Here is a 27,203-nt window from a genome sequence, read left to right as displayed (position 1 = left end):
TTTTGAAGAAAACACAATTTCAATTTAAAACTTATTAAACTATCTAAGGACAGGCTCACCGCACTGCTTAGTATAATTTATTATAAGCTACATATAGCTACGAATAATATAAAGCAAAATCCATTCATATATACCTTACAAATTCAAATACATAATCATATTTTATAGCCAGTATAAGAAAAAACATAAAGATAGGAGAATAAATTGTATGATCGCTTCACAACAAAGCTGTCTACACAGCTTGAATACTTGAATAAAATCTTAGTTTAACTGATTGTTGCTACAGCGATCTCCATTTGAATTTGTTCGTTTGTAAACGCTTATGCCCAGAGTGGCGCCAAATATTAAAAACTGCATGAAAACCGTATGCCTTCGACTAATAATATAACCACTTCATATATACATCATTTCTGCCATAGTTGACATTTTCTTCGGTATGTGCACAAATGTGTCAAAATAGCTGGCAAGTTCATCGATCGTTACATCGTCGCTGGTGCCACTGCTATTTGCAATCCCGGCGGCACCGTTTCCAGCTTGCTGTGAGCATGATGTACTTGCATTGGAACGGGTATTATTTCCAACATTTCTTTCTGGCGAACAAGCTTGAGCACCGGTATGTGCAAAACTATTTCTCTCTTTGTTACTAAACAGACTTCGTGATAGCATAGATGACTGCATGGTTGTAAAATTTTTTGAAACACGTTGATCTGGACTCACTAAACCAAATCGTCCTTTGACATCATTTTCTAAATTTAATAAATTTTCACATTCATGAATTAAATCACGAAAATCGCAAATCCCTCTACTCGATCCTGGCGATACTAAATTCTTATTTATTGACGAATTCAGAGCATTTCCCATTGCAGCTGTAGAGGTTTGCTCATTATCAACTTTAGGCAATGTGTGCAGAAGCTTCTGTAAATTTTGCAGTTTACGCAGCACGGGTGGTCGCAAAATACTGCGTCGATGCTTTAAAGATTGTCGTTGAACTCCTAATATAGTGTGTGTTTCACATGAAACTTCGGAAGTATCTGTAGATAGAACCGTCGTTGCGGATTTGTATGCATCTGCATTACTCTCAGACCGACGACGTAATCTGCAACGTCGACAACCTTGATTATTTCTTTGCAATTGGGTTGAACTCGAAACAATCTTTCCATCTTCAAATTTTAAGTCATTCGAATTCGCATCATCTTCGTAAAATGGATTTAAATTTAATGGTAACTGTGCAGTATCAATAAGATTCATCGCTCCTAAGTGTGCTGGATCCGTTGAATTGATTTCCAATTTATGGAGTTCGCTCGAAATTTCTTCCGTCATTTTGGAACTTGCTTTCATACTGTACAACAAGTTATTTGCACAATTTATTTTGTATTTCTTGACTTTACATTGACCTAAACTTTTTGAAAATTTACGACGAAAAATACGCTTTTTAACAAAATTTTTGCCAACAATTTGATATTTTCACTTCCACAACTTTTTTCTTCGTCTCGCTTGTTTTCAAGTCATATTTGTTATTGTTTATTTGACTTGATTATTCACTATGTTCTTATTGCCTAATTTGATCTTTTGCATTTTAAAGAATATTAACCTTTTGATAATGCGTAATTTTTGTTATTTCGCTTAATATTTATTATTGGTTTTATGTTGATATTTAAGTCAAAAATTTTCTTTCTGTTGTGGGTGATTTGCTAAATCTTCTTTTCTTTATTTTTTCTCTATCATACGTGGTGTGTTCAGTGCAAGATGCTGTTTAGCTAAAACATGGTGAGATTGAGAATTTTCGTAAACACATTCACCGGATTGATCTAGAAAAAAGGATCAAATATCCTCGTTATGTTCTTGATTACATTTTTATAATAAGAGCGTTATCTAAATTAAATAATAATAAAAGTTTTAATATTTTCGGTTCGCTTTAAAGCTTCATAACACTAGAATTATGGCATAAATCATAATGGTTTCGTAAATATTAGAGAACAAGTATGTTAAAAATGTATTAATACGTCATAATAATAAAAAGACATTAGTCAAAATATATAAATCTATATCGATTGCAGTAATTGGTAACATTTTTATTTTTGCGCAAATAAATTTTTGTGTCATTGCTGTTGTTGTTTTAATATGTTTATTATAACATTTTTCTTGAATGTGGCATCATTTATCAAGTTGAATCAGTTTGTGTGTGACTTTTTGCTGCGAAATTTTCGCTCATCTCAAATTGTGAAACGAAGAACTAAAATAAATTATAATATTGTTCGTTAACTAAAATAAAAAAAATCATTTTATTTATGTGGTGTTCTATGATGTGTAATTAATACATAAGAAGAATTCGGTAGCAAAAGGCAAATCGTAATCCTGTTGTGAAACTCATCTAGGAAAATTTCTTTATGTCAATCGTCAGTAGAGTTTCCAATAAAAAATTAGAAGAGTGGGAATGATAAACGGTGATAACTGTCAATAATTCAATTGTAGTCTGGCAGCTCTGATTGTCCGAGGATTTAGCAGACACAAAAACGGAAAACAACGAAAATGACGGAGTAGTTTAATAAGTGGTGAGTGAATGTGATTGCAAATTAATATATAATTTTTATACATTACATAGTGAATCTATAAAGTACTCAGTAATAATTAACATTAAAAAGGTATTAGAAAATATGTTAAATTTTTCGTAAAAATTGTTAGTTGTGGAAATCTTACGAAACGATAGTGAAAACGTCCATTTGGATTTCTTCGACGTTGCGCTCCTCTATTTTGCCCTTCAGTCGAACCAATTTTCGAGTTTTTATTTGCTAGCCTCCCTTCACACTACAGTCCAATCATCAAATGGTAAGAGCTAAAATCTAATTCCCTTTGCACATTCATATTAAAATTGATTTCTTCAGTTTTTTTACGCAAACATATTCTTATTTATTTTCATTTCTCGAAATCCGAGGAATTACATATTTGATTGTTGTGCATGAGTGAGTTCATACGAAATTTGTAATAGGTTTGGACTAAATAAAAAAATATTAACTAAACGACGACAGCTAAGTAAAGTTAATGAAAAAGACGTGTGCCTTTGTTCCAAGATTTGTGCCATCGTTTTCACTGTCTGCTTTGTCCGTCGCGTGTCTTTATTTGTGTATTCACAAGAGTCATTAGCTCATGTGTGTTCATCTTTTGGAAAAGGTGTGCAAATCATTTCTTACTTACATATGTATGTACATATATACATGTGCACATGAAATGTTGTGCTGAAGTGATTGTTGAGCTTTTAGATGTCTTACAATATGTGAATAAATATGAACGGACAAAAATATTTGGATCTCTTCGAGAAGTTTTTACACATTTACATATTTATATACAAGTATGTACCTTATCAAGATGAGAGCCTACCTATGTATACATTTTTGGGATATTAACCTCATTGGAATTTATTTACTGAATTAAGCAAAATTTGAGAAAAAAATCCACAATTTCGTTATTATTTTTTGCGTTTACCGTTTGACAGGAAGGCGGAAAGGTACCGTTTCACTTTGGGTATAATGCTATTGTAATGTAATATTAATTATTATTTTGTATTATACTTCAATTTTTATAACTTTAAGAGAATGATGTTTTCTTTGCAGATTTCACTCAGTAAAACATAATCGATAAAACGAGTCATCAAAAAGTGGAAGTGAACCACGAGAAATTCGAAGGTATATAAAATAATTTATTAATGTATATGTATATTATAGCATTATTTTAAACGTACTTGTTTATATCGCAGGCTTGTGACAATATTAAATAAATGAAAGTAACTTCTTACTTTTACGTGTAATAGAGTTTTATTTTGATGAATTCATATTCAAAAACCGCTTAACAATTAAAATAATTTATAATTGATTACAAATTACTTTTATGTGTATATATGTATGTACATACACGTATTTTGTATATTTGTATAAAAGTGCGTTGCGAAAAACCCTCGTTGTACGACTCTCGCAATTATGATATTTTCAATGTGTTTCACTGGGTATAAACACCCTTGATTTGTATATAAATGTACAAACATAATACATTCAAATTATTTTTCTAATCTCAAACAAGTCAATACTTTATACGCAGTACGATTTGTTTTTTTGTATTTTACTTTTTTAAATATATGTACATACATATTACTTTTTATAACATGATCAGGGTGTATTCATTTTACCGCGATGTTGGCGAAATCCAAAAGAAGCACTGTGATTTTATAGACCCGACTGTCATGAGAACAGCCATCTTTTTAATTTGAGAAAGTATCTTTACTAAGTTTGCCAAAAATTGTGCAGTTCTGACAACTATAGTATATAGCGCAACGGTGCAATCGAGGTAAATGTTTACTAGTTGAGTTTAAAATCGGAGGTAAAGATAAAGGATAAAGGATTTTACTAATTTACTTCAGGCAGGATTCGGCGGAAGTAATGTGTTCTACCGTTACAATAACAACATCATAAAGCCGATTTAATTTCAAAACCGGTATTCTGAATAATTTTTCATTAAAATTTCTGTAAAAACATTTATTTGTTCCATATACAATGTTCTGCTTTTTTATGGCACATATGTATGTATATATCGTTAAAATTTATTATTTAAATTAATTATTATTTATTATGTTGTGTATATAAATTTATATATTTGAAGAATTTTAATACTTTTTAAGTCTACTACTTTCGAATCATGTCATAAAATAGTTTGCACAAACATTTCAACTCTAGTGGCAGTAAATACAAATGTATTAAAAATCAAATCAAAAAAGGAATTGTTTATATAAATAAATTTTCTAACTTCAATTTATCAAAACTTCAAAATTTCAATACAAAATTATTTTTTTTTTACTAATTCAATTGCAGATGGGGGACGTTGATCCAGAAACACTCTTAGAATGGCTATCCATGGGTCAGGGGGATGAGCGCGACATGCAATTGATAGCCTTGGAGCAACTATGTATGCTTCTGCTTATGTCCGATAACGTTGATCGGTGCTTTGAAAGGTGAGTTATTGCTAAGCATTTTTGGAAAATCCGTTTCTTTTCTTTTTTGCATTTGCAATTAATTCAACATGTTCAATTTCTCACCATATTGCAACAGTTGTCCACCACGCACATTCTTACCAGCGCTTTGTAAAATATTTTTGGATGACCTCGCACCAGAAAATGTCCTCGAGGTTACCGCACGCGCTATTACATATTATCTTGACGTATCAGCTGAATGCACCCGCCGCATTGTGGCTATCGATGGTGCTATTAAAGCGATTTGCAACCGTTTGGTTGTCGCCGATTTATCATCGCGCACCTCACGCGATTTAGCCGAACAATGCATCAAGGTATTGGAATTGATTTGTACCCGTGAGGCGGGTGCCGTCTTCGATGGTGGCGGCTTAAATTGTGTACTCACCTTCATACGTGATTGTGGTTCACAAGTACATAAGGATACATTGCACTCCGCTATGGCGGTGGTGTCACGTCTCTGCACCAAAGTAGAACCGAATGCACCATGCATTCAAAATTGCGTCGAAAGTTTAAGTACACTGCTGCAACATGAGGATCCAATGGTAGCAGATGGTGCGCTTAAATGTTTCGCTTCTGTTGCTGATCGCTATACGCGCAAATGGGTAGATCCAGCCCCTTTGGCTGAGTACGGACTTGTGGAAGAACTGTTGAAACGTTTGGGCAATGCTGCGGGACCCATCAATAATACAACAACAACCGCTGCCAGTCCAGGGGCAACTACCGGCGCTTCAACTTCGACCACCACCACTGGCAGTGGTAGCAATAACGACAGCATAAGCAGCGTTACAACAACAACAGCTACGCAGAACAAACCAACTGCAACAAGTGATCCTTCAAGGACATCACAATCGATTTCAACAACCATATCTTTGTTGTCCACCTTATGTCGTGGTTCGCCGTCTATTACACACGATTTGTTACGCTCCCAATTGCCAGACGCAATTGAACGTGCATTGAAGGGTGATGAACGCTGTGTGTTAGATTGTATGCGTTTGGCCGATTTACTTTTACTATTACTATTCGAGGGACGTCAAGCATTGAATCGTGTTGGCACAGCCGGTGGCGCTCAAGGACAGCTGGCAGCACGTGTACGACGCAATGATTCGAGTGCCGAACGTACACATCGCCAATTGATCGATTGCATACGTTCAAAGGATACCGAAGCGCTGCAAGAAGCTATCGAATCGGGTGGCATCGATGTCAACTGTATGGATGATGTTGGTCAGACCTTACTAAATTGGGCATCCGCCTTCGGCACGCTTGAGATGGTCGAGTATTTGTGCGAAAAGGGCGCTGATGTGAATAAGGGACAACGCAGCTCATCCCTACATTATGCCGCTTGCTTTGGTCGACCAAGTATAGCGAAAGTGCTATTAAAATATGGCGCTTATCCAGATTTGCGCGATGAAGATGGTAAAACACCACTAGATAAAGCACGTGAACGCGCCGATGATGGTCATCGTGAGGTGGCTGCCATATTGCAATCACCCGGCGAATGGATGGCTGCTGGCAATTTGGCGGCAAACAAGGACGGCGCCGACGATAATGGCACATTAGAACCGCGTGGTGATCCAGAAATGGCACCAATTTATTTGAAATTATTTTTACCGGTTTTCTGTCGCACGTTCCAGGGCACAATGTTGGCCAGCGTTAGGCGTGCCAGTCTTGGTCTCATCAAGAAAATGGTGCAGTATGCGCAGTCGGGTGTTTTAAAAGGTCTTTGTGAACCACAATTGCAGCTGGAGACGATAGCTGTTACGAGCACAAACGCGCAAAATTTGGGAACGTTGTTGGTGGAAGTGGTGGCCAGCGTGTTAGACAATGAGGTTTGTACATTTTTTCGTTTTATAAGTGCTTGTTATAAATTAAACAACACAGAACTGCTCATTTGTCGTAGACGTCGATATCGGACCACTAAAGCGTACAGCTGTTATACAAACTGACCGATCAAAATCAGGTTATTGAGTGAAAGTTTTTTTATTTTGACAATATATTTTCACGAAATTTAGCGTAGTTTTTTCTTTAATACAGCGCACTAATTTCCGAACAAGTTGTTCAGATGGGATCACTATAGCATAGTATAACTGGCATACAAACAGACCGATCAATATCAACATATAAATCCTTTTATAACATTTTATATTATAAAATATTAGCTGTGTAGGGCATTATAGCTTTGGTGGTGAAGTGAACGTTTTTTCTTGTTTTTTATACGCCGAGTACCGATTGGATCATAAAATTCGTTTGGTGCTTGATACCTTTATTCTATCGAGAGAACTTTAAATTTAGTTTCAAAAAGAATACTGAGAACTTGAAATATTTTTCATTTATTATATTAATTTGTTAATTTATTTTACTTTCTCGTTTTATTTAGGATGACGATGATGGCCATTTGGTGGTGTTAACTATTATCGAAGAACTAATGAGTAAAACACAGGATGAATTTTTGGATCATTTTGCACGTCTTGGCGTATTTTCTAAAGTGCAGGCTCTAATGGAGCCGGAAAATGAAATCAATGATGCCACAACAACTGTGCACGTTGGAGCTAACGCTATCACAGCAACGACAGTTGAAGATCAGCTAAATCAAAGTAGTAGCAGTGGAATAACCAGTTCCACGCAGCAGACCACTACAGCAACAGGTATACATATATGAATAATTTAGTAAGTTTAGTTCTAACTAATATTTGAAATGTTTAGGTATTGGTATCAGGGTTGCAAATAATGCATAAAAAATATTTCTATGCCGCTAACCAAGTGCGGCTCGAATTAATTACAGCTAAATAAACAGATTTTTAATTAAAAAATTACTAAAATTTTCCAAATCGTATCGAAATTATTCAATTTTTTTATATGTCCTAATCTAATGCTTTTTCTTTTTGCACAGAAGACGCCATGGAGGATGCCAAAGAAATTCTTCAAGGCAAAGCTTATCACTGGCATGAGTGGAGTATTTGTCGTGGACGCGATTGTTTGTATGTGTGGTCCGATTCAGCGGCATTGGAGCTTTCGAATGGTTCGAATGGCTGGTTCCGCTTTATACTCGACGGCAAGTTGGCTACAATGTATTCTAGCGGTAGTCCTGAAAATGGCAATGACAGTTCAGGTAATTCAATATAGCATACCACCTACACTCAAGTTTAGAACAAATGCATATTTCTACTCGTTAAAAATAGCATAAATATTATTTTTATTTTTGTATTAAGAAATTATATGCGCTTAGTGTGCACGGTTACAATTAAAAGTTTATCCAAAACAAAGAAAAGTGACTAGTAAATACCCAAAATCTCTTGCATGGGCCTAATTGTTATCTAATATACCATATACAATATAATTGTTTTTAAGTGTTCCCTACCAAATGCTTGATTTTTCTTTATTTTCACTATTTTTAAACGCCAAACCAATGAAAAACTAAAATTTTAAAATTCGGTGTAACTTTTTTACGGCTATAGCCTTTAGCTGTGCTGAATTTTGAACATATATAACACTAGATTCTATACTATTATCATTTGTTTTCAATTCATTAAAAAAAAAACAATACACCTGTTTTTACGTCGTAGGAAGGGGTCGTGGCATGGATTCTGTTACTAGTGAAGGTGAGAGAATTTATACCTTATTTTTTTTTTGTTCATTTGTATACGTTCCTCATTTCATGTTTAGCTTTGTTGTTGTTTATTTTGTTAAATTGATTTGATGTTTCGTTGCATTTGTGCTTTTGTTATAATATTCTAATTGCGCGTCCATAAAATTATTTTGCTAAATTGAATTCGCTTTAAAATTTTCATTAAATTTTGTAACTTATTTGTGATTAATTTGTAACTGATTTATATTAATTTTCGTGTTATTTAATAAAATACCGATGCAATTGTATAAAGTGACATTAACTTGTAGCGTCCATTATTCACAATACTAATTGATTCTATTTTACTTAACACTTAAACCAATTATTTAATCCAATAATTATCCTTTGAGAAAATGTGTGTATATTCATCAAATTTGAGAGGGACTGACAAAAAAACTAAAATTCTTGAATATCCCTTCAAAATAGGCTTCTGAGCAAATAGAAGCATACCAACGCTTAAGTAAATTTTCCATTCACCTGTTATAAGCCTCGGATGTGATGGCCTTCGGTGCCTTCTTTCGGTTTCGCTCATTTTTGAAACGACTTTCGCTAGATTTTGGACAGTTTCGAAGTCATATTGCTAAACCCACGTCTTATCACGATTTATGTTGTATTTGATGAATGTAGAGTACTCAATCATTGAGTCCGTGAATGGGGACTAAATTTACTGTTCCATATTCTAGAATAATAGGTAGCACTAGCTGGTTAGAGAATAAGCAGGTTAACGAGCAAATTGTTTTCAAACTACGTTGTCAAGAAAATCTTTTGAGACCTTTCACTCTGGTACACGCTTCATACCCAAAATATTAACCAAAATATGTTGAGTCGATCCATAAGAAATATTTAGATACTCTGCTATCACTCTAATGACAACCCGACTTTTTTCAAGTACGGTTTCTTTAACTTTTTCGGTGAATGCCTTGTGCCACTCAAATACTTGTGGTCGTGAAAGAAAGTAGACTCCGCAAAACAGCCTTTTCAATGATTCCGTAGACGCGATTCCATTCTAAACACAAAATTACAAGCAAATATGTTGTTAAATTTTTCACGTTGTAAACAAACAGCTGTCAAACACACACTAATTGACATAAGAAAATCAAACTTCACACAAAACAAACAAAAGATTTCAATAATATAGGGAAAAATTTGTATCGAAAAAAATATCGATTCAGTTTTTGCGAGCAGTTTAAATGGACCACTTCGAGCCAAATTTGATCGGCTGGTATATGTGGTGCATTCGAAATGTACTATAACCCCTTGAGGACTTTGCACCTTTATACAAATATTAGTGATAAAATAATTCCTTTGCATTATTTTAAAATTTGGTAAAAAGGAAATAAATAAAAATCTAAACCATAAAAAATAATCCAATTAATTTGAAATGCATACATATTATATGTACATACATACATACATACTATGTGTATATAAATAAATTTATCAGCAACTCTTAGTGCAAATGTGCCAGGTTTCGTTTTTATAAATATGCTAGAGCCAAAAAAAAAACATTTTCAAAAGTTTTAACTCAAATAAGCAAAGCGAGTGGACTTGATACCTTCCCTCATGCCTATGTATGTATCTATTGTACATTTGTTTCCGTTGAGTGTCAAACGCATAAAACTCGAGAAATCGCTGACAAATATTTTGAAAGAAATAAATGATTGGACCTTAAGCTCATTTACTATTTATATTCTACAAAAAAACATACATTTATATGAACCACAAAATGTATTTGAAGTGTCTTTTGATCGGTTGAAAGCAAAAAATATCAAAAATGTGGATAAACCACATATTATAATATTATAAAAAACTACATCTGAACATTAAGGTTGAGGAAATTTACCATATAAACCATATACTAAAAGTCCATAACAAATCTATATCAAAAATATATTATTTATCAGCTCTACATCCTTTACTTGAAAGAAAACATTCCCAAAATCAAACTTGAGAGTCAGTCATGCGTTAGTACACTAAGCACCCATTAAATATATAACGCTTCTAATACAATATTTAGGAAACATTTCGTCGAAAAAAATTGAAGTTTACATATTTGCTCATCAAGCTTTTAACTTTACTTGCAATACCATCCTGGAAAAGGAAATTCGCATGGAAACACCTACCGATTTCAATTAGAAAGCAACAGCATAAACAGTATTCTTTCCTTATAAAAGTACAAGGGAGAGAACGATGAATGCAAAAAAATATAGTTGAGCGACGTCTCTAGTCCACATTATTTTTGGTAAGAACCAGAAGACGTCTTTCTTTATATTCTTTCCCACGAACGACAGTCGGGTTGACGTAACCAGAAGCTTTGGAGCATTCTAATTTTCATACTTCATTCAAAATTCACTCTCGACAATTAAAGAAAAAAGTGTGGGTGTCTATACGAAATGGAGATATAGTATTTGCTGTCCAGAAATGGTATTCGAGGCACATCATCCAATTTGGAAAATCCAACATATCCGATAAGTGCTTTTTGGTTAAAGTTTGGTTTGGAGTAAAGAATATGGAATCAAATTCCTTTCTACAGACTTTATTAAACATATATTCGAGTGTACAATTTGTATACTCTAACGACAGGGTATATTAGGATTGTCACGAAGTATCCGCTAGGATTGATCTTATATGTAAGTTAATCAGCCTTTATTTATATCAGCAGGGATCACATCACCTCAGTAGCGCCCGGCAAACTCCTGGAACTATTCAGGCTGTTGTTGTAACGGCAGAAAACATTCCTGAAGTAATTTCGAGGAATGGTGCAGGTTTGACAGTCCCTGGCTGGATACAAATCCGGGGCCGTTCTGGATACTTAGACCCGTCTGTCGTGGGAATGTGTATTCTTCTGCCCTGTGTAAGGCGAAAGCTTTTTGCGTTATCGTATGTGTTGTTGTAACGGCAGAAAACATTCCTGAAGTAATTTCGAGGAATGGTGCAGAGTTGACAGTTCCTGGCCGGTTACAAACCCAGGTCCGTTCCGGATACTTAGACCCGACTGTCGTGGAAACGTGTGGTCTTGAGGCAAAATCACTCTTTTTCATTTTATACACTTTTATACTAAAAGAAATGCACCTTTGAAGAGTATTATAACTACCGTGCAGCCGAAGTTGACTTTTTTACTTGTTTCGTTTTTTAAAGAATTAATATTGATTTTTCATGCAGTCATCATATTTTTATTTGCTTGTAATCTTATCTGGCCTGTGCAACATCACATTACACACTTTAAAAATTCAAATGTTTTAATTGTGTAACTAATAGAAGTTAAAAAACGAGCATGTTTTTAACAACGCATTGTCAAAATTTTATTTAAGTATTAAAAATCAAATCAGATTGAATTAGACGAGATATCAAAATTAGTTAACGGTGTTAAATTCCAATTAGCAACAAAATTTGCTTGGATACTAGATGTACGTTTTGAATTTACAAGTCGTGTCCCCAGATGAGTATCGGCTTTCACATCGTAATATGTATGTATGTATATATATACTTGTATGTATGTAATATAACATTTATGCGTCATGTGCTCTCTTTCATACAGAAAAATTAAAAAAAAATTTTTTTTTTAAAGTAGAAACAACGTATTTTATATTTTGGAGAAACAAACATTTGTTTTCCATAAAATCATTGATTCTTTAATTCGCATTTTCCATTTATAGTTTACAGTTGAATATTTTACTTTTCAAACCAAAAATATGAATTGTTTATTATACTATTTTGAACTAAAAATAGACATAGGACTCGATAAATTCTTATGTTACCTAAATCCAATCTAACCTAACATTTAACACCACAACATTGTCAATTGTCATTTTGTCTTATCTAAATCCCTAAATTAGCACCTCTAATTTGTTCGTTCGCTGTTCCTTAATATTAGTATAGTGGATATATTAATAAAACTCGCAGTAACTGCATTAGAGGAAGCACACTTTATTAAAGCCTTATATTTTTGGATTTTTCTTTCAAAACATTTCTTATGCACATATATTTATATTACCATTACAGAAAACCGTGGTGAGTTTCTCGAGAAATTGTTGCGTGCACGTTCTGCTGTACGCCCCGGCACACCTTCGCAACCCATACTGCCGACTGTAAGCGTTTTGCGACTGGTCGTCGGAAATTGGGTGCTTCAATCACAGAAACCCAATCAGTTACAAATACACAACACTGAAGGTCATCAAGTGACCATTTTACAAGATGAGTTGCCCGGTTTCATATTCGAGAGCAATCGTGGCACCAAACATACCTTTACTGCCGAGCATACGCTCGGTCCCGACTTTGCCTCCGGTTGGTCCACCGGCAAGAAGAAGAAAATAAAAACCAAAACCGAAGTTCAGAAGACACAAGTAAAGAATTTAGCACGCGATCTTTATAATAAATACTTCAAAGCAGCGCAAGCGGTGCCGCGCGGTGCTGTCGCCAAGCTCACCTCCATTGTAAAGCAAATCGAAGTCGCATTGGAGGAGCAACGCTTGTCGCCACACTCGAATTGGCAAGAGAAATTACGCACATCACTGAATGAGTTGGCACAACTGTTGCACGAAGACGGTGTGGTTAGTGCGTATGAGATGCATTCGTCTGGGCTTGTGCAAGCCTTGGTGGCGGTACTCTCGAAGAATTATTGGGATAATGGCTTATCACGCAACAAAACCAATAAAATGCTAAAACAGCGCATAAATATTTTCAAACAATGCATTTTTGATGCCAAGCTGCCCAGCGGCGATGTACGCAACACCACCGCCAGCATATTGGTGCAAAAGTTGGTGGCCGTTTTGGAGAGCACCGAAAAATTGCCTATCTATATGTATGATGCTCCTGGCGCAAGTTATGGTTTACAGATTTTAACTAAACGTTTGCGTTTCCGTTTGGAGCGTGCCGCCTGTGAGACGACGCTTTTCGATCGCACCGGTCGCACTTTGAAAATGGAACCCTTAGCCACAGTCGGTCAGTTGGCTAAGTATTTGCTGAAAATGGTTGCCAAACAATGGTATGACATGGATCGTTCTACGTACCATTATCTAAAGAAATTGCGTGAACATCGTCAAGGTATGGTCTTTAAGCATCATTACGATTTCGATGAAGAGGGTCTTATGTACTATATCGGCTCAAATGGTGGCACCTGTGATTGGGTGAATCCGGCACAGTATGGTCTGGTGCAAGTGACCAGCTCGGAAGGCAAGACACTGCCATATGGTAAGTTGGAGGACATACTCTCGCGTGATAGCGTGTCGGTGAACTGTCACACAAAAGACAATAAGAAAGCCTGGTTCGCTATAGACCTCGGTGTCTATATAATTCCCAATGCCTACACTTTGCGTCATGCACGCGGCTACGGACGTTCGGCACTACGAAATTGGATGTTACAAGGTTCAAAGGATGGTATCACTTGGACTACGCTTGTTACACACACGGATGACAAGAGTTTGGTGGAGCCCGGTAGCACTGCTACGTGGCCCATAGTGTGCGCACCCGATGAGATGCACGGTTTCCGTCACATACGCGTACAACAGAATGGACGTAATGCCTCGGGTCAGACACATTATCTCAGTCTTAGCGGTTTCGAGATTTATGGACGCGTGGTGAGCATCTGCGATGACATTGGTAAAGGCGCCAAGGAAGCAGAGGCTAAAATACGCAAGGAGCGTCGTCAAATACGCGCACAACTCAAGCATATAACGACGGGCGCACGTGTAGTGCGTGGCGTTGACTGGCATTGGGATGATCAGGATGGTTGCTGTGAGGGCAGCGTTACTGGCGAGATACACAATGGTTGGATCGATGTGAAGTGGGATCATGGCGGACGTAATTCGTATCGTATGGGTGCCGAGGGTAAATATGATTTGAAATTGGCAAACTGCGACAATTTATCCATGTTCGAGGGTGGCACTTCAATTGCACCGGTGACTGCTGTTACAGCAGCCGGCCAAACAGCAGGTGCGGCTGGTGGCAAAAAATTCGAAAAGGCCGGCACGCTTACATCACGCAAGTCCAGCTCGACGCCATCACTGCCCGAGGCTACTGAAATCAATCGAAACACGGAAGTGCCTTCTGATCAGGCAGCATCCGCTGATAACTTGGCTTGGAAGCAAGCTGTTGAGGCTATCACTGAGAGTGTCTTTAGTTCGGCCAAGACGCAAATGCTCAATTCCACAGCCGGCAATAGTGGTGATGATGGTGAAGGCAGCGGCATGGGTAGTTCGGCAACAACTGGTGGTAGCGGTGTTAGCTTATTGCGTGAACGTGAAAATATTGCCGATCTTTCGGCCATTAACAACTCGATGCAGGCTATTAATGCGAATGTTGTCTCCGACTTGGCTACAATAACCGAAAATTTGGTGTTGTCTGAGGCGAATACGTCTAATGTCAGTGGCAGCACAGTGAGTTCCTCAACTGGTTACGGTGGCAGTAGTAGCCGCAATGCTTTGGCCGCTATATTTGGCAATGCCGGCGTGGTTGGCACTCAAGCAACGGGTGGCGTTTCAAGCACATCAGCAACGCCATCAAACACTACTGGTCCGTTACTGCGTAGTGTATCGTTGCAACAAAGCAGCGATGAACCGAAATCCACAAATATTGAGGCCAACAATAAAATGAATGCCAATAATTCGGCAAGCGCCAGCGGCAGCATGGGCAAGGGGCTTTTAGTCAATTTACGCGCGAATACATCAGCTGGCCAGCGTGTGTCACAGTTCTCGTCGGAGGCTTTGGAGATGATCGATAAAATGCGCGATGGTGTCGACATGATACGCAACAACACCAATAATATCCTATCTTCGGATATACTTTCACTCTCGGCGGCAAATTTAATGACATCAGCCGTTAAGTTCTCAAATGTGACCGGTAAGCCTGAAAGCGGCACCGATCAGCTCTCTACAGACACCTCGGGCACTTCGGTGGTGGTCGATTGCAGCGCTACCGCAGTCGAGAAGTCTGTACGCACGCCCGCTCTGAAGGTCGACACAGAGAAACGAAGTAACATTGATTTGGCAGAATATAAAAACCTCTCCGGTATACCCAGTACTACATTGACCACCAATAGATCGACTAGTGTTAGCGAACAACAAGCTCAACAGCTACAACCACCACCACCGCAGCTTGAAGTTGACCAACAACATACGGGCGACTTACAGCCTGTTGACAATACACAGCAATTGGGCGGTTCCGCCGATAATGTTAATGTCTCCGTGTCGAATCAAATGAGTGTCAGTGTGCCTAATCTGACTACGACATCTGTTTCGGAGACCACCTCACAATCTGAAGTGACCAGTCATACTGGACTTTTGGAGACTTTTGCCGCCATGGCACGACGTCGCACCTCGCAAGGCACAACAAATCTGCAGAACAACCAAATGATCAGCTCCAATTCGAATTCGAATGAGCGCAATAATCAGAGTGTTGGCACCAGCTCTTTCTTCCCACGTGGACCGAATTCGGTAACGAGCCTCGTGAAATTAGCATTATCGAGCAATTTTCACTCGGGTCTATTGAGCACCGCCCAAAGTTATCCAAGTCTCTCATCTAATAATGCCGGTATGTCATTTGCGCTTCATATTATTAATCTTTATATTGAAAACAATATATATTTTGTACATAAAATACCTTATTTTACTTTTTAATTAATTTTTTTGATATTTTTTTTAATTTTTCTATTTTTATTTTTCTTACTTAATTTTGCTTAATTATTATCTTCCCTAACTAATTTTTAATTAAATATTATTCTTAATTAATTTGTAATTAATTAATTTTTTCAAATGTTTGTCCATAATAGGCAACAGTAGTGGTTCAAATACTGGCACAGCTGGTAATGGCAACTCCTCGGCTGGTCAACAAGTTCAAACATCTATAAATCCGGCACTAACGATGAGTCTCACATCAACTTCGAGTGATAGCGAACAAGTTTCATTAGAAGATTTCTTGGAGAGTTGTCGTGCACCAGCTTTACTTGGCGATATGGACGATGACGATGAAATGGACGAAGACAACGATGATGAAGAGAACGAAGACGAATACGAAGAAGTTGGAGTAAGTCGATTGGTAATTCTGTTGCAATCTTAATGCACTTTTTTACTTTTTTTATTTATGTGCTTTTCCTGTCTGCATGCGTCTTCTTACTTTTATAAAAGTTACTGATTAAGACATTCACAGCAATCGTGATTTTAGAATCGTTTAAATTGTTCATAGATACGAAATTGTTGTGTTCTTATTAGTAGTCTGTTTGATGTATGTATTTTAAATAATTTTACTTGCCTGGTATTTACGATTGTTATACTCTGAACAGAATATATTAAGCTTGCCGCGAAGTTTGTAAAGCCCAGAAGCATAAGTCAGATACTTCATAAAGTTTATAACTCAGCGTGCCGAGCTGAGTCGACTTAGTCATGTGAGTCTGTCTGTTTGTTTGTATATACTCGAACTTGCCTCTTAGTTTTTGAGATATCGCTCTGAAATTTTGCACTCGTCCTTTCCTCTCCAAGAAGCTGCAAATTGAATTGACATTGACATCAAATTCTTTAATGAAAAACTTTTTTATTTCAAACGATGTCTTCCCGAAATTTGGCATACATTACTATTCAAGGCATTCCAGTCTCAGTACAGTCTCCGTACATATTGTTCAGATCAGACAACTATAGCTTAGCTGCCATTCAAACCGATCGTTCAAAATCAGAAAAAATATCTTTTTATACTCTTTTATGCTATAAAAAATGCACTTGTAAAGGGTATTAGAGCTTCGGTACAGCCGAAGGTTACTGTCTATCCCCTGTGTTACAGATTGTATTCCAGTCTTTCGCAAAGCTTTGTGTGTTTTAATGCTAACATTTTGTAACAGAATTGTCAACTTACATAAGTCTTTCTTTCGCCGTTTAGAACACATTGCTGCAGGTGATGGTTTCCCGCAATTTGCTGACCTTCATGGACGATGAGACCTTGGAGAATCGTTTGGCCGGCGTGAGCAAGCGCAAATCGTGGGATGATGAATTTGTGCTAAAGCGTCAGTTCTCCGCACTGATACCAGCCTTCGATCCCCGCCCTGGACGTACTAATGTCAATCAAACATCAGACTTGGATATACCAGCACCGGGTACCAGTGCTGAATCGCTGCGTCAAGATGAGCATGTACCGCTACCACAGCCAGTACTATCGTTGGTGCTGCGTGGACCCAGCATAGGTGGTGTACCAGATGTCGAAATCGAATTGAGTAATAGCGAGTGGACGATATTCCGTGCCGTGCAGGAGCTTTTGCAAGTTTCGCAATTGAACAAGACAGATAAGTTCCGCAAAGCCTGGGAACCCACGTACACCATTGTTTATCGCGAGGTGACGCCACAAGAGTGCATTAGCGGCGGCATCAGTGGCATTGTTATGGAGTGTGACGATGGTCCGAATACACCAGTGGTATCGTCAAAGAGCGGCGCATCTACACTCTCACCAAATTCTCCCATACGCGGCGAATTCACAACATCTGAGAATGTCACCTGCTCAGTTGATGATGTTTTGCAATTGCTGAGCCAATTGAATGCGCTCAATCAAAAGGAGAGCATCAGCGAAGTCGTAAATACAACAACCGTTAGCGCTGATGCAAATGCAACAACTGGCGGCAATCTGCCACACGAACTGTTTATGAGTAAGAAAATCACAAACAAACTACAACAACAGATACAGGACCCCTTGGTGTTGGCAAGCAATTCTTTGCCCAATTGGTGTGAAGATCTCAATCAGGCTTGTCCGTTCCTGTTTCCATTCGAAACACGCCAGCTATACTTCAATTTCACTGCATTTGGAGCTTCGCGTAGTATTGTTTGCCTACAATCGCAACGAGATGTCACCTTGGAGCGTCAACGCATGCCCGGACTCAGTCCACGACGTGATGATCAGCACGAGTTCCGTGTCGGCCGTTTGAAGCATGAGCGCGTTAAGGTGCCACGCAATGAGAATCTGCTCGAGTGGGCCATGCAGGTGATGAAGGTGCACTGCAATCGCAAGTCAGTGCTCGAGGTGGAATTTGTGGGCGAACAGGGTACTGGTCTGGGACCCACACTGGAGTTCTTTGCACTGGTAAGTTTAACTTGTCACTAAAAAACGTAAAAAATTACTATTTATTTTTTTTTTCAGGTCGCAGCCGAACTACAGCGCACCGATCTTTGCATGTGGCTGTGTGATGACGCCGATCTGGAGTTACCCGACAAAGCTCAAAGCGATCAAACTGAACATCTAATAGCCAACGATGATATTAAGCCAGTCGGTTATTATGTGAATCGTCGCGAGCACGGTCTTTTCCCAGCGCCATTACCGCAAAATTCGGAAATTTGCGACCGTGTATCGAAATACTTTTGGTTCCTTGGTGTATTTTTAGCTAAAGTGCTGCAAGATATGCGTTTAGTGGATTTACCACTTTCGAACTCGTTCCTAAAATTGTTATGCCACAATAAAGTGCTATCACGTGGTGTACATCAGATTCAATCGAATCCTGTCTCCGAAGATCCGATGACCTCATCCGTTGTATCTGAGGATTCCGAATTGGCCGAAACTTGCTCGAAACTATTAAGTGGTGTCGGTGGTAACACCAACACGGAATATAACAACGCCACCCTTACCAGTTGGTATGATGGTATTTTGACGTATGAAAATCTCGCCGAAATCGATCCGATACGTTATGAGTTTATAAGAGAATTGCAGGAGCTGGTTGCACGCAAACAGGCTGTTGAGGGTGACGCTTCACTCACGCCCGAACAGAGGCGTGAATATTTAGCCGCACTGAAATTACGTACTAAACGAAATGAGGAAATCGATTTGGAGGATTTAACCTTGACATTTACCTATTTACCCAGTTCTTCTGTTTACGGTTATCCGTATGCTGAACTGGTACCAAATGGCGCCAACATTGATGTTACGCTTAACAATTTGGAAGAATATTGCGATCTGTTGATAAATTATGTTTTGCAAGATGGCATTGCCAAACAGTTGGAAGCATTTCATCGTGGTTTCTGTGAAGTGTTCCCACTGAAAAAGTTGGCCGCATTCAGTCCGGCCGAGGCGCGTATGATGATTTGCGGCGAGCAAAATCCGCAATGGACGCGTGAAGATCTCATCAACTACACAGAACCCAAACTTGGTTACTCCAAAGACAGGTAAGTGTTGGAACACTCGAGAATACGAAAGATATATTAGTTATTGACGGCTTTTAGAGTTGTAGGGTAGAAAGCTTGTCAGAGAGCATTCGACTTTATCGATGACAAGCATTTCTTATCTCTACTTATACAGTTGTTATAGCATGCACAGTATGGATATTGGTATTAAGAGTGCCGAACTGACTCGCTTAAACAATGTTCGTCTGTAGTATATATGCGAACTTGTCACCCAGTTTATGAGATATGGACCTGATAATATGCATACGTCCTTTTCTCCTGAATAAGAAATTTTTGTAGTTGTTGTTGTTGTAGCAAGGTTGTAGGTGCCGTTCCGATAACTTAGATCCAACTGTGGTGGGAATGGAATAAGAATTTGTCGTGACTACTGATACGGGCCACTATAGCATATTGCTACTTTATAAACTGAACGATCAAAATCAGTTCTTGTATGGAAATCTTTTTTATGTGTTGATAATGTATTTCTACCCTTTGGCTTATTTGGCAAGTAACGTAGGGCATCTCTGATTGAAGGAGAGAGGGTGAATAAAACTCCGGCTCGAGTTGATGGACTTCCATGAACGCAACGAGCAATACCAAAAGAGAAATTACCCCCATCCCTATTAGGATTGAGATAGACAGATACTCTCTCTGAGATAAATATTTGTAGATACGTACTCTAGTTTACGCGGCGACAGAAATCTGAAAAATTTGCAAAGATATTTGATGACATTGATATTTATTTTCTCATACATACACATTTTTATATTGCAAATATATTTTCATATATACATATATACTAATATGGAATTAAAACGTATTTTTTCTTGGCAGCCCTGGCTTCTTGCGTTTTGTCAACGTACTAATGAGTATGACAGGACCCGAGCGTAAGGCGTTCCTACAATTCACCACCGGCTGCAGTAGTCTACCACCAGGCGGTCTAGCTAACTTGCATCCACGTTTAACAGTCGTACGTAAAGTAGATGCCGGCGATGGTAGTTATCCATCGGTAAACACCTGCGTGCATTACCTCAAGCTGCCCGATTATCAGACCGAGGAGATAATGAAAGAGCGTTTACTGACTGCAACAAAAGAGAAAGGATTCCATTTGAATTAATATACATACATAACATACAATATGTGTTTAAATAATTTACTTACATACGTCTCTATACATATTAATCTTAAGCATTTGCCGAAATTTCAAATTGGGCGTTAACATTGTTAGGCGTTTCTACGAGAACAATTGAACAATTTTCAGTTGATGGTGATGAAATTGTTTTATCTTTTATCTTTTTTCTCTGCTGAGTTTATTACTACTATTATTATTATAATTATAATTATTATTTTTTTTTGATGTATAAATTTAGGAAGTGTAACTTACATATATACGCTATATATTTAAAAAAAACAGGAAATTTTCTTAAAATAGCACGTGAAAGAAAAAGTCAACGAAACGACATGAGCATTCTTGTTTTGTACCCAAGTGGTGGCAATGTGTAAAAAAGTTAGGCAGAAACAACAACTAAAACTGTGTGTGTATGTAATAAAAGAAGAAAAAAACCAAATCTAAGTAGAGCAAAAAACCAAGTAGTGCACCAACTAAAGCAAAAAAGAAAACTTTGGCTGAATATGAAACTGCAAGTGGCGCTTCAACTATTTCCTAACTAGCTGCTGCAACATTATTACACAAATAGTTAAATAATAGAGAGAAAAGGCAAAAATAAAAAAAAAAAACAGCAAAACAGCAAAATACGCGGCAAATAGCAAATTAAATTCACAGATGAAACTAGCTTATATTATGTATATATATGTTTGTTTGTTTTCTTTTCATTAAAAATTAATTAACTTGTTGATGACTACCTAACTTACGCGTATATACAATATTGATACATACATACATATATAGAAAATCAACTACAATACAATATTTCAATATTCACACAATTATATACTGGTGTATTATTAATATCAGAAAACCACCAATAGCACAAATATTAAATTGCTTGCTAGCATTTGCAACAGCAACAAGCACTGTAAGTAAAATTCGAAGGCAAAGCATTTTTTTTTTTTGTTGAAATTGGCACATTTCCTTTTGAATTAAAACTTTATTTTGTGAAAATTAACAGCAGCTACAACAACAACGGTGCCTACTTTTGACACACCTGGCCAGAAATCGTCATGCAGAGTATTTGCATACAAAAATAAAGTGCATTAATTTGTGCTGCAAACATGTCTGAACATGTTTTTAAATTAAAGTTTGAAGCAAGGCAATTTTCAAGTAATTTTCAAAGCATTTCGCTGCTTGGTGATTTTCAAAACTTATATAATGGAATACTTGAAAAACTAATATTGAAAAAAAAAAACAAAAACAAGAAATATCATTACTGAAGTGTACCCACAATTTGATAACCACCAAATCCTTATACCACATACTCGTGCATACTATTTATAACATACATACATATATACATATGCTAAAAGTAAAAATAAAATAGCAAAAACAAAAACAACAACAATAGAGCTTTTTTTTATAGCTAAAGAGACAAGCATAAAGCGAACAAGCGAGAGCGAAAGGGAAATGAGCGCAAGTAATCGGTTGTATGCGAGTGTTTCAATATACAATTTACACAAAACTAAGCAAAAATGTATGTAACACACAATATAAAAAAAATAAAAACAATATAAACATAGATAAGTCAAAGGATATAGCAGTCATAAAGTGGTGTATATGTAATGCCATTGCATCAGATGGGGAAATACAGTAGCAAGTTATATATGTTTGTATAATGTTTACATCTACATAAATACACACAGTGCTTATTGAAAATCATAATTTTTGTAAGTGAAAAATGTGAACAGGTCAGTTGCTATGAAAAAGTATGTATATGTTTGCCGCAGCGGTAATCGACCACAGCAAAAGAGAAAGCTATGCTTCAAAAATAATTAATAATTGATCACATACACAATGTTATTAGACATTTTTTCTGAATAATTTTAAAAGTTACTCTCTTAAAGCAAATAAAATCTTATCGGTAGTAAACAAATATGTAACAAAGTGTTTGTCATTTTAATTGTTGAAATAACATCGAGGCATTGTGCATGGATAAGGTACAAAAGCACATCAGATCACTTGTGGCTTCCATCAAGGAGGCATCCCATCGCCCTTGCTTTGGGTCACTTTGTTCAATGAACTAATATTGCTACTCGATAGGGAGAGAAGGACTTCTCCGAGCCGTTCGATACCAAACGAAGTTTCAGACAAGGCGACTCCCTTTCGTGCGACTTCTTCAATCTGCTGCTGGAGAAAATTATTCGATCTGCAGAACTTAATCGAGCAGGTACAATCTTTTATAGCAGTGCACAGCTGCTAGCGTATGCCGATGATATTGATATCATCGCCCTCTACACTCGTGCCGTTATTTCTGCTTTCTCCAGACTGGACAAGGAAGCACAGAAAATGGGTCTGGCAGTGAACGAGGGCAAGACGAAATATCTCCTGACATCAAAAAAAAAACAGTCGTCGCAATCGCGACTTGGCTCTCACGTCACTGTTGACAGTCATAACTTTGAAGTTGTAGATAATTTCGTTTATTTAGGAACCAGTATTAACACCACCAATAATGTCAGCCGGAAAATCCAACTCAGGATTGCTCTTGATAACAGATGCTACTTCGGACTGAGTAGGCAATTGAAAAGTAAAGTCCTCTCTCGACGAACAAAAGCCAAACTCTATAAGTTGCTCATAATTCCCGTCCTGCTATATGATGCAGAGGCTTGGACGATGACAGCAACCGATGAGTCGACGTTACGAGTTTTCGAGAGAAAGGTTCTGCGAAAGATTTATGGTCCTTTGCGCATTGGCCACGGCGAATATCGCATTCGATGGAACGATATACGACGACATTGACATAGTTCAGCGAATTAAAAGACAGCGGCTACGCTGGCTAGGTCATGTTGTCCGGATGGACGAAAACACTCCAGCTCTGAAAGTATTCGACGCAGTACCCGCCGGGGGAAGCAGAGGAAGAGGAAGACCTGCACTCCGTTGGAAGGACCAAGTGGAGGAGGACCTGGCTTCGCTTGGAATATCCAATTGGCGCCACGTTGCGAAAAGAAGAAACGACTGGCGTGCTGTTGTTAACTCAGCTATAATCGCGTAAGCGGTGTCTACGCCAATTAAGAAGAAGAAGAGGGGAGAAGTCCACGTAGGCGTTGTGATCGCTATTTGGAAACATGGATCCCACGGCCTTTATCCTGCGTCTGCAGACTGCTATGCAGTCAATTAGTAGGTGTTCTGTAGTTTTAGGTTCCCTGTTGCAGAACCGCCAATTTGCGCAAGAAGCTAGGCCCGTGTTATATAAGTGCATCTCCAGTTTGCAGTAGTCAGTGTTGATTATTACGCTCTCTACATTCCCGCACTAGTAACGATTTGATTTCATAGGCAGAGATTGCTTTAAGTGCCGCTTGACTATCACTAAGTATGTTTATACGTTCGTTGCGATAGTTGCGTTGGAGGTTTATCTCTACGCACCGATATATGGCAAAGACTTCCGCTTGAAAAATGGTTGCAAAACTTCCCATGGGTATGGATAGTTTTGTGCGTAGTCCTGCGACTCCTGCATCAATTTCCTTCGACGTTTTCGAGCAGTCGGTGTATCACTTGATTGTACTATCCCTAAGTATGAGCACGAAGTGGAATCATTCAATTCAGCCTTGCTGCTAAGTTTAACCTTGAACTTTTTGGTAAAGTTTACCCTTTTTATTCCTTGGGAGAAGAGCCAATGGTGTTACACCACTTAATTCTTTCATCCGCTTGGATGAAATTACCTTACCTCTGCCACATCCTTCTGCTGTCATTTAGAGTAGTGTGTGTTTGGCTATCTGGCCGATTACGCGGTGAAGTTGTGTGAGCAATAGCATAACTTCAAGTGCTGCCGTCGGGCATGCGACATGCAGATGCATGCGAGTTGTTGCAGCTTCGATAGTTGGAGCCCTACTTTTAATACATTATTTGCACCCCTCTCTTGATGCACCGATTATAACTTTTAAAACTTACCGATCCGAACAGGGTTAGATAGCAAAAAAAAAGTTTTTGGTCGAATAAAATCCGGATAAATTCCGATAACGGTGAACTAAGCCCTTTACGTCATTTGTGCCCTTATAGTCTTTCCGAAATAAGCAATCCACTTTCGAAGAGTTATTTCGACTTATGTACGTATAATCCGAATAACTGAGCAGAAGTATAACTATCGTTCAGAGTATTATCGCTTCTTTTTCCAAACTGGCTGTTCCAAACGGGCTGTTTCCACAACTCAATTCAGTAGTTAGAAGCTTTAAATAATACAAAGATCAAATAGGCCTCGTGTTTCTCCGTTAGATAGTAAAAACGAGACCAAGTTGGTCGAATAATCGAATCGCATATTTTGCAAACGTGATAACGGTGAACTAAACCCTGTTTGTCATTTGTGCCTATATCGGATTATAGATCTATCTGCCGAAATAAGTAAAACAATCCAGTTATCGTTCGAAGAGTTATTTCGACTTGATCGGACCACCATAAGACAAAACCTGGTCGATCAAAAACAAGTTCACTAATAAAAATCAAGTTCTCCTGTGGAAAACTTTTTTATTCGACAAGCTATGTTCGCGAAATTTTTTATAGATTTTTGTTCAAGACAACGATACAATTCACGAAGGAAATGCTAAGATAGGACTACTAAAGCATATAACTTACCCCTCACCGCACAACACTAAACCCTCCAATACACCACTTCAATTCAAAACAATACCAAGAACACCCCACTCTAATACAAGCATACACCATCCACGCAGACAACACATATCTATCCATTCAGGAATACCCAACGTCATTATTAACCAACTATTTTCCCAAGCATATACGATTTTTTTGAGGAAAGGGGTTTCTCTCCATGCTGGAAATGTCAACGGCTCCTTCTTCTCAGAGGCTGACAAGCCTTCGGAAAAACCTCATCGCATTGTTCTTTCCGCATGCTTGTTACGGGTGGAAAGGTTTTGGAAATTATTAAAAATTGAAAAATACAATACAATAAATACAAAAATACTGTGGTTTGATTTCTGGAAAGGGATATGCTCCAAGAATGCTATAAATGCCGTCACAAATATAGCCAAAAAAGCATTGGAAGGAAGTAGTTCGATGTGGCGATAAACAATACTGCGTTGTCATTAATGATCCCTATACGGTGCGAATATCCTTCTTACGTCCTAAAAAAAAGCATTATAACGGACGATTCAGTAGAGGTACTATTTTCATTAGCCTTTTTTGACAGATCACGCGTGAGTCGTGTCAAGCTGCCACGTTATATTTTTCAGTATTGTATGGCAAATCGTTCAACTTTATTACGAAAATTCACGTTCTATAAAAAATGTGTTTCGTGCGCTTTACTCAACTTATGGTCAACATACTATTCGCAACACCATCAGTCATCTTGAGACCCAGCATTCGTTATTTGATATTATTTGACCGAATAGACCACGTCCAGCACGCAGTGAAGAAATATAGCAACCGTAGCTGTACACGAAGACCGTGAATAGTCGATTTGGTGCCGTTTGCAACGACTCGGGCGACGTATGTAACGACTTGGCTTTACGTCGAGATCTTAAATTGAAGCATACAAAATACAGCTTGTGCAATACCTGAACTCAACCCGCTCAACCTTCACATGCAATATCGCTTCGCTCTAAGGGCTCTTGAAAAGTTCCAAGCACATCCGACGTTTTCGAGGCAAATTTTTTTTCAGCGATGAGGACCATTTATGGCTTGATGGGTATGTACACAAGCAAAAGCGCCACATTTGGGACGAAGAGCAACCTGAAGAAATCCAAGAGCTGCCATTTCATTCAGATAAGTATTTCATATACATAAAATGTTAACAGTGAGAACGTAACCGTCAATGGCGACCATTATCGTGCCATGATAACCGAATATTTGTTGCCTGAAATTGAAGCCCGTGATCTCGGCGACATTTGGTTTCAACAAGACGACTTCACTTCCCACACACCACATCAATAAATGGATTTCCTGAGAGTACAATTCGGTGAGCAGATAATTTCACGTTTCGGGTCGGTCGATTTGTCAACAAGAACGTGTGATATAACACCGTTAGACTTTTTTGTGTGGGGATATGTCTAAGGTCTATGCGGATAATTCCGCTTCGATTCAGGCACATCACGCGTGTCATTCGCCAGTTACCAGTCGAAATGCTCGAACAAGTCATCGCAAATGGGACTTAAGGTTTTGTAACTTGGGTTCAAAAAATGTTTTCTGCTTAATTAGAAAGTCTTGAGAATATACTGTGAAAATTTCAGACAGAAATTCGAAATATTTCGGGAGTTATAAAAAGTTTCCTAGAGTGCCTCGGAGTCCTCTCTCTCGAAGTTGTTGAACTTTAAACGCGTTTTTCTC

At 37.9% G+C, this 27,203-nt stretch overlaps 2 protein-coding genes across 8 annotated transcripts; one reads left to right on the top strand and one right to left on the bottom strand.

Annotated features, from left to right (window-relative positions):
• Positions 1–23: 23 nt before the first annotated feature.
• Positions 24–1,781, bottom strand: LOC120767934. Its single transcript, XM_040094300.1, has one exon. It carries the CDS (start codon positions 1,336–1,338, stop codon positions 394–396), a length of 945 nt encoding a protein of 314 aa, XP_039950234.1. The 5' UTR covers positions 1,339–1,781; the 3' UTR covers positions 24–393.
• Positions 1,782–2,243: 462 nt separating this feature from the next.
• On the top strand, positions 2,244–22,805 carry LOC120767933 (E3 ubiquitin-protein ligase Ufd4). Of its 7 annotated transcripts, none has more exons than XM_040094292.1 (12): positions 2,244–2,552; positions 3,609–3,680; positions 4,857–4,996; positions 5,094–6,840; positions 7,389–7,656; positions 7,902–8,120; positions 8,575–8,610; positions 12,639–16,163; positions 16,402–16,667; positions 17,499–18,686; positions 18,744–19,759; positions 20,591–20,873. In XM_040094292.1, exons 3-12 carry the CDS (start codon positions 4,857–4,859, stop codon positions 20,871–20,873), a joined length of 8,688 nt encoding a protein of 2,895 aa, XP_039950226.1. In that variant the 5' UTR covers positions 2,244–2,552; positions 3,609–3,680. The 7 variants fall into 7 exon arrangements, with proteins under 7 accessions (XP_039950226.1, XP_039950233.1, XP_039950227.1 ...); XM_040094293.1 differs by lacking the exon at positions 2,244–2,552 and adding an exon at positions 2,668–2,826; XM_040094299.1 differs by lacking the exon at positions 8,575–8,610 and having other exon boundaries at positions 16,402–16,655; positions 20,591–22,805.
• Positions 22,806–27,203: the final 4,398 nt, after the last annotated feature.

The sequence above is a fragment of the Bactrocera tryoni genome, chromosome 2 (genome assembly GCF_016617805.1).
Source record: "Bactrocera tryoni isolate S06 chromosome 2, CSIRO_BtryS06_freeze2, whole genome shotgun sequence".
Taxonomy (NCBI): Eukaryota; Metazoa; Arthropoda; class Insecta; order Diptera; family Tephritidae; genus Bactrocera; species Bactrocera tryoni.
Note: the sequence above shows the minus strand (reverse complement) of the source record. Positions and strands in the feature narration are given on the sequence as shown.

Bases quoted from the DNA above. Each gene is read 5' to 3' on its own strand.
- LOC120767934 (XM_040094300.1), bottom strand. From the start codon at position 1,338: ATGAAAGCAAGTTCCAAAATGACGGAAGAAATTTCGAGCGAACTCCAT.
- LOC120767933 (XM_040094294.1), top strand. From the start codon at position 4,857: ATGGGGGACGTTGATCCAGAAACACTCTTAGAATGGCTATCCATGGGT. The intron at 4,997-5,093 runs GTGAGTTATTGC...ATATTGCAACAG, and splicing joins GTTGATCGGTGCTTTGAAAG to TTGTCCACCACGCACATTCT. The intron at 6,841-7,388 runs GTTTGTACATTT...CGTTTTATTTAG, and splicing joins CCAGCGTGTTAGACAATGAG to GATGACGATGATGGCCATTT.